This window comes from Mesocricetus auratus, unplaced genomic scaffold (assembly GCF_017639785.1).
Source record: "Mesocricetus auratus isolate SY011 unplaced genomic scaffold, BCM_Maur_2.0 Super-Scaffold_100027, whole genome shotgun sequence".
Taxonomy (NCBI): Eukaryota; Metazoa; Chordata; class Mammalia; order Rodentia; family Cricetidae; genus Mesocricetus; species Mesocricetus auratus.
In genome coordinates, this window is record NW_024429208.1 from 23,229,770 (window position 1) to 23,244,766 (window position 14,997).

Below are 14,997 nucleotides of genomic sequence, written 5' to 3' on the forward strand. Positions count from 1 at the left end.
ATGACCCCCCACATCTTCCAGCAGCCCAGCTCCTGTCGGTGGGTCTGTCAATCACCAGGCAACAGGGTTTCCACATGAACCTGCCCTCCCAGGAGCCATATTTCTGAAAGCAGGCCTGAGGCGACAAGCTGGAGGTGCTGTGTGCTACCGGCAAACCTGAACCCTGGCCAGGAGGAGTTCAGCTTTGTCTGTCTCCTCCTGGTGCCAACTCCATGAGCTCAGGGCTTCAGTGCCCAGAAAAGGCTGACTTTGTCCTCTGAGCTTTCTTCTCTTGTACCCATGTGTGAGAAGCCCACTCACTGTCACCCAGTGTAAACAGGGGCCACAGAGTCACGGAGATCTGTTTAAATCCCGGCTTCCTACTTCCCAGATGGGAGACCTTGGGCAATTACTTAGCCTCACAGAATCTTGCACCTCCTCTTCCCCCCTTCTTCTTCCTCCCCCTCCTCTTTTTCTTCCTTCTATGAGATCTTATGACATAGCTAAGGATGATCTTGAACTCCTGATCTTCCTGCCTCTACGTCATAAGAGCTGGGATCGCCAGTGTGCACTCTACACCCTGTTTACTCAGGCCTCGTGCGCACTCTGTGAGCACTCCACCACCTAAGCTACATCCCCCAGCCCCCAGGAAGTTTGTATTCCTGGGAAATGGCTCAGGGCCTAAGAATGCTTGCTGCTGCAAGTGTCTTGGTTAAGGGTTTCTTTTGCTGTGCTAAAACACCGACCTAAAGAGACTCAGAGGTTAAGAGCACCGGCTGCTCTTCCAAAGGTCCTGAGTTCAATTCCTAGCAAACATATGTTGGTTCACAACCATCCAAAATGAGATCTGGTGCCCTCTTCTGGTGTGCAGGTGTACATGCAAGCAGAACACTGTACACATAATAAGTAAATCTTAAAAACAAACGAAGCATTGACCGAAAGCAGCTTGCAGAGGACTAGGGTTTATTTCGTCTTATACTTCCACATCAAAGACTGTCATCAAAGTCAGTCAGGGCCATAACCCGGAGGCAGGAACTGAAGCAAAAGCCATAGAGGAACACCATTTCACTGGCTTGCTCTCCATTGCTTGCTCAGTCTGCTTATATACCACGGACCACTTGCCTAGGGGTGGCACCATGCGCAATGGGTTGGGCTCTCCCACATCAATCAATGATTAAGAAAATGTCCCCATAGGTTTGCCTACAGGCCAATCTGGTTGGGGCATTTTCTCAGTTGAGGTTCTCTCTTCCCAAATGACCCTAGCTTGTGTCAAGTTGACATAAAAACCAGACATTACAGCAGGCATGATGACCTGAGTTCAAATCCTTCACACCCACATAAAAAGCTTGGTGTGACTTTTAGCCTCTGCACAATGGGAATCAGAGACAGGAGGATCAATGGGCCCTGCTGGCTGCCAGCCTAGGCTCCGGTTGAGTGAGAGACCCTGTCTCAAGGGAATAAGGTGGAGAGTGACAGAGCTGGACACCCAGTGCCCTCTTCTGGCCTTAGCATGTACATTTGCACATAGGGCATGCATACTTACGCGCACGCACACACATACTCACGTGTGCACACAGAAGAAAACAAATGAAGAATGAATGGAAGAAAGAGAATCTTATTTTCTTGCTTATAGTACCAGCATAGTTCTGTCTCGGAGGTTGTGGACAAAGCCTGGCACACACTCGTTATTCTGGGAGCAGCCGCTCACCCCTCCAGCCCCCGTGCTCGCCACCTGTCCCCTCCCTTCTGCTGTTTTGTCTCCCTTTGGCCAGCATCCTGACCTTTGCTTGTTTTTCTGGTACACACCCAGTGGCTATCTCAGGCCAATAGGTGATGTCAGACTCTATCCTAGGTGTCCTGGCAAAGGTGGCCTCGAACTTGGCTTAGAGGTGAGGAGCGAGGAAACCAGATGGACTGTTCTTTCTGCCCTGCGGGTGTGTCTTGCAGCCATTCTGTGTCCAACTGTGGGAAGCAATTCCTGACTGTTCCCTGACCACCTCTCTCCACAGCCGTGGAGGTTGGAGGTGCTGGGACAGGTCCTGGCTGTGCAGCCAGGATGGAGTTTGTCAGAGGGGCCCCTGTGAAAGCGTCCTAGGGAGGATAGGCTCCTGGGCCTGCCAGGTAGCCCACACCCCCCTGGCTGTGGCACCACGGGTAGGGGCAGTTTCTGCCAATATGGTGGCCCTATCCAGTCACTTCTCTGGCCCAGCTGCGGTAGTTCCAGCCAGATCGACTTTGAGCTCCCAACTCCAGGGCCAGGACTGGCAGGGGTATTTAAGATGAACATGCTAGGGTTCAGAGGCCAGGAGCAGGGAACTTGGGAGGGCAGGGCCTGTCCTGCCTGCCAGTGACCTAGGCTGGTTGGCAATTGGAACAAGGGCCCCTGAAAGCATTGATGAGGGGGCTGGAGAGATGGCCCAGTGGTTAGGATCACTGGCTGTTCTTCCAGATGGACCTGGGTTCAATTCCTGGCACCTACATGGCAGCTCACAACCTTCTGTAATGCCAGTTCCAGGGGTGTGACACCTTCATGCTAATGCACATAAAATAAAGTTTTATTTAATTTTATTTTTTAAAAAGCCTTAATGAGTAGATTTGGTCTGCTGAGCAAGTGACTGAAATGGATATGATTGTTCCTCTGTCCTCGTGGGATCCATTCTAAGACCCCACCCCTAGTCCCAAAATCTGTAGATGCTCAAGTCTCCTTTGTAATCCACATAACCTCCTGACTGCCACCCTCCCTCCTTCTGTCTCTTCTGTTCTCCCTCTTCCCCCCCTCCTCTCCCCTCCCCTCCTTCTGGACTTTTGGCCTGGTTAAGATTTTATCAATTTGACACAAGCTCCAGTTATTGGGGAAGTGGAACCCCAATTGAGAAAATGCCCCCATCAGGTTGACTGTAAGCAAGTGTGTAGGACATTTTCTTGATTAATGATTGATGTAGGAGGGCCCAGCCCACCGTGGGAGGGGTGGCCGTGGGCAGGTGGTCTTGGGTGCTGTAAGAAATCAGGCTAAGGAAATGAGGGGCGAGCTGGTAAGCAGTGTTCCTCCACGGCTCCTGCTTCAGTTCCTGTCTTGAGTTCCTGCCGTGACTTCCTTTCATGATGACCCATGGTTGGGCTTGTAACAGGAGATACATCCTCTGCTCCCAAGATGCTATAGCTCAAATGTTGTTTGTTTGTTTTTGTTTGTTTTAATCACAGCAGTAGAATGCAAACCAGCACAGGATTGGACCAGGACCTTCCATGTGCTAGGCAAGCTTTCCACCCCTGAGCTGCAAAACCCTCAGCTATGTGATTTACAGCATCTCACAATGACTTTGATTGAATTTTTATTTAAGTTTTCCTTTTTTTGTTTTGTTTTGTTTTGTTTTTTGATTTTCTGAGACAGGGTTTCTCTGTATTGCTTTGGAGGTTGTCCTGGAACTCACTCTGTAGACCAGGCTGGCCTCGAACTTACAGAGAGCCGCCTGCCTCTGCCTCCCGAGTGCTGGGATTAAAGGCATGCACCACCAACGCCCAGCTTAAGTTTTACTTTTATTGTCATGTGTATGGATATTTTGCCTGCATGTCTGTGAACCACATACATGCAGTACCCATAATGACCACAAGAGTCAGCTCCCTGGAACTGGAGTTACAGATAGTTTTGTTTTTTGTTTGTTTTTTTTGTTTTGTTTTGTTTTGTTTTTTGAGCTGCTATGAGGATGCTGGGAATTGAACCCAGGTTCTCTGGATGAGCAGTCACTGAGTCATCTCTTCATCTCTAGATGACTTTGAAAAATGGATGCGATTTAAGCACCGTGCAAATAGCTGCTATACTGTATTGCTTAGGAGTCATGGAAAAGGGGGGAAAACCCAAAAACATGTGTTTCATATAAACAGCTTTTCCTCAGATTTTCAGTGAACAGATGGTTAAACCTGCAGGTGCAAAGTCTCCCGACACAGAGGGCTGGCTGCCACATGCAGGATTCAGACAGTATTTTCAACAACCCATATACTAGAAGACACATGGAAGAAGACAATAACTCAGGAGTCCCTCCAGATGCCCAGAACCAGTATACACCCCCACTCAAGTGTCCCAGTTGTCTCTCCTTTTTTTCCTTGGGACAAGGTGTGGAGTGTGTCCCTTGGGTCGTCTTAGACTCCACATACTGTACCTAGCCCTGTGTAGAAGAAAGGCTATGTCCTGGTGCTGGAGGGGCAGGAAGGCCAGGTTAAGAGTCACTTCTCATGGGCTGCAGAGGTGACTGCTCTTCCAGAGGACGTGGGTTTGATTTCCACATGACAGCTCACAGCTGCCTGCAACCCCAGTCCCGGAGAATACCATGCTCTCTTTTGCCCACTGTGTGCAACAGGTATGCCCTTGGTATGCAGACATACATGCAGGCTCATACATACAAAAAAGGTCACTTCCCTGCAGGTGACTGTCAGGTATCAGTATTATCCCGAGGTTGACATTCTGTGGGTATGGGGCTGTAATCCTCCTAGGATAAGTCTCAGGCATATGGGCTGAGGAAGCTGCCCTCGTCATACAATGAAACACACTTTCTTTCAATGAAGCCTTTGCTCTGGAAGATGGGAGGAAACCCTGTGCCCTGGGCCTCTCCATCATGTCTCGCGGTGGGGATTGGCAGGGTCTGTTTGTCCACAGCGGGCACTGGGCTTTGCTCTCAGCACTCGGTTGGATCTAGCGCTAGACTTTGGTCTCAGTACTCAGTTGGATTCAGATGCAGGCGCCAGGAAAGCCGGTGGCAGAAGCCCAGTGCTGGCTGCTGCTGGCTGCTCATGTACAGGGGCCACTGCCAGCCCTGGGCTCTGGGAGGATGGGCTGGAGCTGGGCTCTGTGGTGTAGGCAGCGTCTAAATCACGGCCCTGGGCCCACAGCCTGGCTTCATTCTTTGCTGGCCCACCAGGTCTCCAGGCTCCGTCCTGGGCTTTCCTCCTTGTAGGACTCACAAGTGTGGAATTAGGGTGATTCCTCTCTGTTTAGTGGCCAGCCACCCCTTCACCGCCGTAGGTTAGACACTTTCCATACGCATGAGAAAGATCTGGTGACAAAGGGCACAGGGGACAGAAGTGATGAGACAAGGGCAGCCATGAAACCACCCAGCTCCCAGGAAGCCATGCAGCAGGAGTCAGAGGTCACCACTGCGTGTCCCTGACGGCGCCTCTGTGCTTGTGTCTCCCTTGTGGTTTCCAGACATTTATACAGGGCAGCCATTGCTATTTCCATTTTGCAGGAAAAGGAAAAGGAGCTCCGAGCTGTGCCCCAAGCCAGCTAGGGGATTACAGCAAAACAGAGCTGAGGGGGCTGGGGTGATCGCTCAGCAGTTAAAAGCACTGGCTGCCTTTCCTGAGGGCCAGGGTTCAACTCCCAGCGCAGGCATGGCACAACCATTTGTCACTCCAGTCCCGGGGATCCAACACCATCTTCTGGCCTCTGTGGGAACTGCATGCCCTTGGTACTCAGACGTACATGGCAGGCAAAACACTCATTATATAAAACTAAAAATTAAAAGAAAAAAAGTTGGGATTTGAACCCACAACTCCAAGTAGTTGCTTTATTATTGTCTACACTGACTGACTGAGGGAGCCATTTCTTCCTAAGACTCTCAACTGCTATCTGGGATGTTAGTCACATTAGTGATGGCATGTTTTATGCAGACACCAGAAGTCACAGTTGAAGACACAGAACATTTTCCATGAAGCCAGCAAAACACCAACAGTATGTTCAGTGTAAACTTGCACCCAGGCATGCATATGTGACAAGACGTTTGTTAACTGAGGTTATTATATAGTTGATTGCTAAGTGATATAATTTTCTTCTTTTGTATGTGCGCGTATATATGTGTGTTTACAGTGAAATATTTTGCTTGGTTATATGCCTTTTAAAACGCCTTTGTGCGTGAATATGTGGTGTGGATTCATGTGTGTGTATGTGATATATGTGTCTCTGTGTGTGTTTGTGGTATGGTGTCTGTGTATGTGTGTGTGTACATGTGGTGTGGTGTATGTGTCTGTGTGTGTGCTCAAGAAGGCGTGTAGGTGTGTGCACAGCACAGTGTACCTGTGGAGATCAGACAGCAATTTGGGGCATCAGTTTCTATCTTGCTGAGTCTTTTTCATCATTCATCACTCACTGCTGCAAACACCAGGCTGGCTGGTCTGTGAGCTTGTGGGGACTCTCCTGTCTCCATCTGCCATCTCCCTATAGGAACACTGGGCTTGCCAAGATGTTCACTATTTCATCCTGCTTTTACTCAGGTCTCCAGCCCCTTAAACGACTACTTAAAGAAAGCAGGTGTGTCTAACCCAGTATCCTGAGTTAACTCCGGAGGTGGACGTCCTCAGGAAAGGGTGATTGTCCCATCCTTGGGAGTAGACAAAGAGGCTGATTCCTTCTGTATCCAGGCTTCCTGGCAGGGAGTGTCCAGGACTGGGTTCTGGATGCTGCCTATGGGGAGACTCCTCAGTGTCCCAGGTCCTGAGGTTCTGAGCTAAGCTCCTCCCCCTTGATAGAATCCAAGCATGTCCAGGTGCTTTGTTCAAATGCAGATTTGACTGGGGAGGCTTAGGGTGCGAAGACTGTTTCTAACATGTTCCTGGGTGATGCTGTCACTGTCCATCCAAAGGTCCTCGAGCATTGTCCTATTCTGGGGATTTATTTACCTTGGAGTAGGTTCCATGACCGGGGCTGTACTGTGCGGGCACCACCTAGTAATGCCATCCCAGCAATGATTGGAAGATGCTTAGAGCTGTTACAACAACAGGGAGCTTCAAAGGGGGACCCTTGAGTCAGGTGACCTCTCTGGAAGAGACTCTTCAGAGGAAGACAGTTGAACATCTCATTGAGCATCTTGGTCAATCACTACCTGAAGCCATCCCTCGCCCCATAGACTTGGGCTCTGTGGAAAGAGCTCAGGGTTGGGAATGGTGTCTGGGATTGGAATCCCAGCCATGTGTCCCTGGGTAAGTCATCACCTCTCTTAGACTCAGTATCTTTACTTGGTAAAGCAGGGAGGAAAAGGCCTTCTGGATAAGGTCATGGAGGGGTGAAACGGTGCTGTATGTTAGAACCTGGCCTGATGTATGGCATGTAGTAGCCCATCTCCGCCTCCAGGGAAATTTGCTAGCTTTACTCTGTGCTTTTCTTGTAGGTGGATGAGATTTACCATGATGAATCGCTGGGGGCCCACGTGAACATCGCCCTCGTCCGCTTGATCATGGTGGGCTACCGACAGGTGAGCCCTGGCTGACTGGAGGGAGGCAGGTGGATGGCAAGCAGGAGACTTGCCTACCAAATCCCTTTCCTTGAGGAGTCTGTAGGGAAAGCGAGGCTTGCGGGTGAGGCAGTGATGGAGACAAGTTCCATCATTGTTGAACTTAGGGACCCTGACCTCTGTAGCCCTACACCAGGCTAGTGGGTGTGAAAGTCACACTTTCCTCACAAGCTACCATAGAGACTGGATGAGGGAGTGAGTATTTGGTATGGGGAAGCGCTCGACACAGTTGACGCTTTGTAGGTTAGCAAGAATGGAAACAGCATGCATGGAGTCTCTAGTGCGCATGGGTATGGAGCAGGGCTTAGCAAGCAATAGTGTTGGGGAGGACCGTGTGCCAGCATCAGCTAGGTGTGGACAGCTGGTGATTTCTAGGAGAGACTGCTGTCCCCTGGGCCTCGGTGCTCTCCCTCTATGGAGAATTCCCGTGACGTCTGAAGCCTTTAATCCTTTCCACCCTTCTGGTCCCTGCAGTCTCTGAGTTTGATCGAGAGAGGGAACCCAGCACGCAGCCTGGAGCAGGTGTGCCGCTGGGCATACTCCCAGCAGCGCCAGGACCCTAGCCACACCGAACACCATGACCACGTCATCTTCCTCACCCGCCAGAACTTCGGTCCCTCAGGTATGCAAGGGTCTCTGTTACCATGGCCAGGTGTGAGCAGCCTGCAGGGCAGAAGTGGAAGTTCAGGGCTGGACCTGGAGAGCAATGTTCTGCCCGTGGGGCCCACTCCAGGCAAGAAGAGGGGACAGGTCCTAGATGGGCAGAGGGGTAAGCCTTGGAACTTAAGGACTGTGGCCGGGGAATGTACCACACTGCCTCAATCCTGCCTGGAGCCGCTGTCTGAAACCCCCCAGCTGCTTGAAGACCTCAGAGGCCTTGGCCATGCTTCTCACTCCAGACTGTGAGCACTTGGGGAAGATTGTATGACATTAGGAAAGGAAGCCATGCCCCACGCCACCCCACAGATCCAGGAGCTCTTCAGCTTCTGGATTCTTCCAAGTTGCAAATGGGGGAAAGCGTAATACTGACTGTCCTCCATCTGCCAGCTGCTCGCTGGATAGAGAGTAAGGGGGCCTGCACAAGTCCATGGCAGTATTGACAACCATAAGCATCTATATACATGCAGTGCTGATCACAGTTCCCATATGGGGAAACTGAGGCACCATGTGGCGAGGAGGCACACCGAGGCCACGCTGGCTCTCTACATCACACACTGAGGGCCTTTTTAGGTGTTTTACTAGTTTAATGGTGGAAATGAGTCGGCTAGGCTGCCTACCTGAGGGCTGCTGTGTCTGAACCACCAGGTTCCAAGTGTGTATAAAGGCATATGTGTGCATACACATGCACACACACAGTGACACCGTAAACATGTGTACGATTATACCCTGACACCCAGATACACGCACACATGTGGACAAGACACAGACAGGCACGTGGCATGTAGTGCTAACCCCGGAGCTACAGGCTGAGAGGCTCCATGCCCCTTTTTGCTGCACCATTACATGTGTGTTCCCCAAACCCTGTCAAGATGGAAGGTGGAGTCGGTGTGACTTTAAGTCACGGAGCGCTCTCTAGTTAGTTACTGCAGGCCTGGGCGAGGAGCCCTTCCTGTCCACACCTCCATCTCCAGATTGTCCCAGCCTGTACTCCTGCTGCAGTTGGGGCCTGCTTTGGTTGTTTATTGCCACCTGCGCAGTGTCTCGCAAGCTCAGCTTAGTCTTAAGCACTGAGCCCCAGCCCTCAGCCCTATAGGCGTTACTGAAGGCAGATCCTTGGTTCACAGGCCTTGGGACAGCAGTGCCTACTAACAGCATGGCTGCTTGCTCTGCTGCCTGCATCTCCCCAAACTCAGGAGAGTTCATCTTGCCTGTTCTCCAGCTTGGCCCTCAGAAGTCACTCCTTTGACTTCTTTCCCTGGGCCCGTCAGACATTCCTTTCCTTTCCTTCATCTCTTCCTAGAACTCTCAATGCTTGAACTGTGGTACCCAGTTCCCATCTCCAAGCTGAGCTAGGCCCTCGTTAACGATGGGTGTGTTGGAAGTAGAGGTGTGGTCTTCTTCTCTGTTTCCCCTATGGGTTCTTCTTCTTCTTCCTCTTCCTCTTCCTCCTCCTCCTCCTTCTCTTTCCTCCTCTTTCTTCTTCCTCCTCTTTTTTCTTGTCCTCCTCCTCCCCTCTCCTCTCCACCTCCTTTCCCAACTCCTCCTCCTCTCTCCCCCATTCCTTGTTACTGTTATTGATGTGTCTCTATCTTGCCCAGACTGGTCTCAAACTCCTGGACTCATGTGACCTTGCTGCCTTAGTCTCAAGAATAACTGGGACTATAGACAGATGCCACTGTACCTGGTTCCCCACCGTACCTAACACAGGGCCATCCCTGACTTCCATAGAGAAAGTGTTCTCAGCTTGTTTGTTGAGTGACTCACAGAATTAGAGTATGTGCAGGCTTGGGTCTCACCTGGATGTTCCACTTGTTCAAAAGGCGTTGCTTCTAGAACATGGAAAACTATAGGCCAAGAGCAAGTCCAAATCCTGGGGCGTGGTGGCAACGGGCCTGTGTTTGTTCTCTGGGAAGAGATTTTGAGACCCTTTCTTCCCAGGAGCCTCCAGCATCTACCAGGTTGGGCTGTCTCTGTGTGGTTCAGGCTGCGCACACAGGTCAGCACACCACGCCTCACCTGCCTGTGGTCTCTCTCCTTTTCCTTGGCAGGGTATGCACCTGTCACTGGTATGTGCCACCCCCTACGAAGCTGTGCCCTCAACCACGAGGATGGCTTCTCTTCAGCTTTTGTGGTGGCTCATGAGACTGGTCACGTGTAAGTGCCACAGGAGGGTGGGAGTGGGAGTGACTCTAAGGTTATGGGCCTAGTACTGGGCTCAGAGGGGGCCTGAGGGTAAAGGGCCAAGGTCAGGTTCTGTCACTGACCCGTGGCAGGAAGCCATGCCCATGTCTGTAGGGAACACATGTAGCCTGGCTCTTGTCAGGCTGGTGGCAGAGTACCTGTCATAGACAAGACCTGGTGTCTGGGTGGCCTCTGTCCTTGCTGTTTCTCCACTCTGTCTTTACCCCAGTATCCTTTAGAAACCAGTTCCAGCTCACCCTGGCTTGCGCCCTCTGAGGGACTTGCCCAAGCCCACCATAAACAGGCACACTCTGAGCCCAGGCAGTAAGCCAGTTGTGGCTGGCAGCCGGTTCTGTGGACTTGGATGCTGTTTAGAACACATTCATTCACTCCCTTGCTAGTATGTGAATTATTCTTTTTTGTTTTTGTTTTTGGTTTGTTTGTGTGTTTGTTTTTTGAGACAGGGTCTCATTATAGCCCAAACTAGTCTCAAACTAGCTGAGGATGTCCTTGAACTATGGATCCTCCTGCTTCAGACTGCCCACATTCTGTGACTGTAGTCGTGTGACACCTCACCTGGCTTCATTCATTATTCCGTGAGCACCCATCGTGTGCTGGGCGGTTGAGTTGCTGTAAAGGGCAGGAGACACCCACTCTTTCCTAAGTAGAGGCCCCTTCCTTCCCTGCTGAGAGGCCAGGTCAAGTTTATAGGTCTACGCCGTGTCCATCTAGTGATCAAGGGCTGATGAATCAATGGCAATTATTTAAGAAATTAGAGTGTTGGGCTTTGGTCTTGAATATCAGTTTAAAGAGCAAAGTTGTAAGTTTAAACTTTCATGGGTGCCTACGACGTACAGAATCCTACACAGAGGGAGGGGTGATCTGTTTGTTTGTTTCAGACAGGGTCCCACCTACTATGTAGTCTGGCTAGCCTGGAACTCACTATGTAGACCAGGCTGGCCTCGAACTCATGGAGACCTGCCTGCCTCTGCCTCTCAAGTGGTGGACTAAAGACGTGTGCCGAGACTGCCCAGCCATCGAGGAGAGTTTTAAGTTCGCACACGGAGGGATGCGATGAGTGAGGCTGGCTAGAGAGAACCTAATGACGCTGGTCCTGGCGTGCAGAAGCCTCTCTGTGGGACAACACGAGACTGTTGATAGCGGAGCAAGTGGCCCTGCTTTGAAGGTCAAGCCATAGATGTGGCAGCTGGAGCTGATGTCATACAACAGGAGCTCCCACAGGGACCTTCTACCCGGCAGGCAATGGGCCCAGGGATGGGCCTGCTAGCTTGGTGCCAGCCACATGGGGGGGGGGCGATGCAGGAGGAACAGAGTGTCCTGTCCATGGGCTGGGCATGTCCAGAGGCCTGGAAGGGCCTGGGCCATGGGAATGATTGGAAGGGGCGGGGGGTCAAGGAAGGTGAGTGGTTATTGGTGTCATCCTCAAGAGCAGGGAGGATGTGGCTAGGGTCTGAGGGAGGGGTGAGTCTCCAGGGGGGAGGAGAGGAGCAGAGGCATGGTCAGGGAGCTAAGGCTAGTAGGCCCAGTCTGAATTCCTGGTCAAGGCAGTGTCTGCTGTTGGGCATCCATCGGTCTGTATTCACAGCGTCAGTACCCACAGCATGACTTTCCCTTGCTCTCTAGGCTTGGCATGGAGCACGATGGCCAGGGAAATGGCTGTGATGATGAGACCAGCCTGGGCAGTGTCATGGCGCCCCTGGTGCAGGCTGCCTTCCACCGGTTCCATTGGTCCCGCTGCAGCAAGTTGGAGCTCAGCCGCTACCTCCCGTAGGTTCTCCCAGGGAAGGGGAGGGGTGGGCAAACCCAGGTTACACAGCCTGGACTCTGCCCTGCCCTCGCCCCCCTGCTTGGCCTGGTCTTTCTGTGTCTCCTTTGCCCCCGTTCCCTCACCTGGCCTAAAACTCCCACATTAGCAGACAGGTGGGTTAGTGACTCTTCCACCTCCCTGTGACCAAGGGACCACAATCGCAGAAGTACTATTAAGAACCAGGGTTCTCTGTGGGCTGTGCCTGGGAATCTGCGTTCGTTAAGTGTGCAGATGACGCCATGCCGTAGATGGAGCTAGGGTAGCTTCAGTTACCCAGGGCCCCAGAGACAGGGATGGAGGGAAGGCATGAGGAGGTGTAGGTCAGGTGTTCCAGGCAGACAGAGACAGGGACACTAGGCACCGACCTTCTATAGTAGCTGGCTGGCACTGTCTACCCAGCATGCCTCCTGCATGGTGGATACGCTTTGACTCCAGCAGTGCGCCCTCAAATTGTCTGTAAGTCCATCCCTAATCTCATCCAGAGCGCATCCTTTTATGTGTGCAAAGCAATGCCACAAGCCAGCTATCAGCTGTATCTATGAGGCCATATAGGGAACATAATCTTGGCCCTGCCCTGAAGGACAAGGCAAGGGATGACCCTTGGATCTGGAGGTCAGTTTGACCCACCCTGAGTTCTTTAGCTAGGCCATGGTACCCTTGCCCCTGGAGTCCTCCTCCTGCTAGTCAGTCACAGAGGATGAAGGATGCTGTAACACCCCATCCTCCTTGGCAGGGACAGCTGGGGCCCAGGACAATGGGCAAAAATCCCTGTAGGCCTTCCTTGCTAGTTAAAAGCCCCGACCTGGGGAGGGAAGGCTTGGGATTTCTAGCCCTCAGACTGGCCGCTAACTCCCTTTGTTCCCACTGCAGTTCCTACGACTGCCTCCTTGATGACCCCTTTGAGCGCACCTGGCCCCAGCCCCCGGAACTGCCTGGGATCGACTACTCCATGGATGAGCAGTGCCGTTTTGACTTCGGCACTGGGTACCACACCTGTCTGGCTGTGAGTAGGCTGGGTGTCAGGGTAGTATGATCCAGGTCGTTGCTTTACAGTGTACTGTCAACCCTGCTGGTAGCAGGCCTAGGGATGGGCTTGCAGGCTTGGTTCCAGCATATTGGGAAGAGATGAGGGGCAGGGTGTAGACTCCATCCAGTCCTACCTTCAAGCCACATGGATAGAGAGGCCTGAACACAGAGGCAAGGAGGGCAAGCAGCCATTGATACCCAGGCTGGTCTGGTCCCTGGAGGAGTTTACTTGTGAGGTAGCCCAGGTGTCAGGTCAGGGGCTGGGCCTGGGTCAGAAGAGTTCCCACCTCTGGACACTGTGGTAGGGCGTGGTGGTCTGTCTCCTTAGCCCTGTGTCTGCAAGTCACCTTTCCATGAGGTCATAGGCATGTTTTTATCCTCCCGCTGGAGGCCGTTGGTACCAGGGAGCATAACCTGACCCCAACTCTCCAGGACAGGGCAAGGGATGACCCTTAAGGCTGCGGGTCAGCTTGGTCTACCCTGAAGAGACACACAAGAGGACATCTCAGCGTAGGGGCATCTAAAGAGTAGGCTCTGTGTCCCTAGGACTTTGTCTCTATACCCTGAGACTTAAGCCTCCCTCCCCTCCCCTCAGCAGGAGAGGATGCTCTGTTTGGTAGCATGGGACCCTTGTGTGGTTATTTTTCTCACACTGGGACACGTAGCTTGACACAATACTGCTTTGGGACTGAAGAACAGAGTGTGGACTTCAGTGCTCAAGTGCTGTACTTGGGGATGCCTGTCTGCCTTTGGGGAGATGCTAAGAAAGTACTAATGAAATCGGGGGCACCCTTCCAGTCTGGAGCACTGGGTGACTGACCTCTGGCCTCACTGGGTGTCCCCATTAGAAGGAGATGGGGCAGTGTCAACTTCATGTGAGATCCCTCAAGATCCCTCACGTGCCCAAGGATCAGGGAGCGAGTAGCTTGTGGGGAGAGGACAGAGTATGCGCCCTGGGAAGCGCCCCTTCTCAGACTGCAGGAAGGGCACAGAGGAGGCCCAGGAGCTGTTGGCATTTAGGGCTGAGTGGGGTCTGGTAGTACACGAGGTTCTGACCACCTTGTAGTGTCTTGGGTCCCAGCATCCACCATGCCTTCCTTTCTCTCTGTCACTACCTACCTCATCCCCCTGCCTCATAGTTCAGGACCTTTGAGCCCTGCAAGCAGCTGTGGTGCAGCCATCCCGACAACCCATACTTCTGCAAGACCAAGAAGGGGCCCCCGCTGGATGGGACAGAGTGCGCACCGGACAAGGTACCTGTGTGGGGCTGTGGAGGGAGTGGCCCTCCTAAGGTGCAGACCGTCCGTCCCTGGCATGGGCGTAGGTGCCAGGGTTCGGCTTCTATGTGGCATGGATGGTACACATGCTTAGAGTCTTCTCATGAACCCACACGTCCACGTTGCTCTTTGTCCCTTGGCCTTTATGGTCAGCCTGGTTTAGCATGGTCACTTGAGCTACAGTAGGCTTGCTTCAATGAACCCCAGATGGGTTAAGGAAAGGGTAGGTCACAGGGTGAGTTGTTAACAGAGAGGGATACAGGGGGGACTCCAGCTACCCCATCTACTCCCCGTCTCCCTGGCACCTCCTCTCCACCCCTACATCTCTCCTCTTCCACAATCTGCCCTTCCTGTATTTCCAGGTGTGTGTTTGCTTCCTTGGACCTTCATGGTGTAGAGAAATCCATGGCTGGTCTGAGAGCCCTAAGCAGCCTTGTTTAAAGTCCCGTATCCTCCCAGTCATTGTCCCGCATGAGGTTAGCCAATGGGTCTCCATCTTGGCTACACATCTTCTGAAGAGCTTTACAAATCCCACTCCTAGAGTAGGAGGTGACCCCTGAGGGCTATAAGGGAGTTTGGGGGTGGTGGTGAAAATGTTCTGAAGGTGGATTGTGATGCTGGATATGCACCTCTGGATTATGAAGATGCTTGCACACTCAAAATGAGTGGCTCCTGTGGTATGTAAATCAACCTTCACTTTAAACATCTCAGGACTCTAAAAGATTGACTCTGCTGTTCAAACGAAGCACAGGTATCTGGGCTTTCTAAG

At 52.1% G+C, this 14,997-nt stretch overlaps 1 protein-coding gene across 1 annotated transcript in view; it reads left to right on the plus strand.

The window, feature by feature from the left end:
• The window catches only part of Adamts14 (ADAM metallopeptidase with thrombospondin type 1 motif 14), a 70,952-nt gene that overhangs the window by 33,969 nt on the left and 21,986 nt on the right, over positions 1-14,997 (plus strand). Inside the window, exons 5-10 of the mRNA XM_040732375.1 lie at positions 7,134-7,217; positions 7,731-7,878; positions 9,965-10,070; positions 11,742-11,885; positions 12,796-12,928; positions 14,091-14,204. Coding sequence (XP_040588309.1) covers positions 7,134-7,217; positions 7,731-7,878; positions 9,965-10,070; positions 11,742-11,885; positions 12,796-12,928; positions 14,091-14,204 — 729 coding nt within the window. The remainder of the gene's footprint in view (positions 1-7,133; positions 7,218-7,730; positions 7,879-9,964; positions 10,071-11,741; positions 11,886-12,795; positions 12,929-14,090; positions 14,205-14,997) is intronic.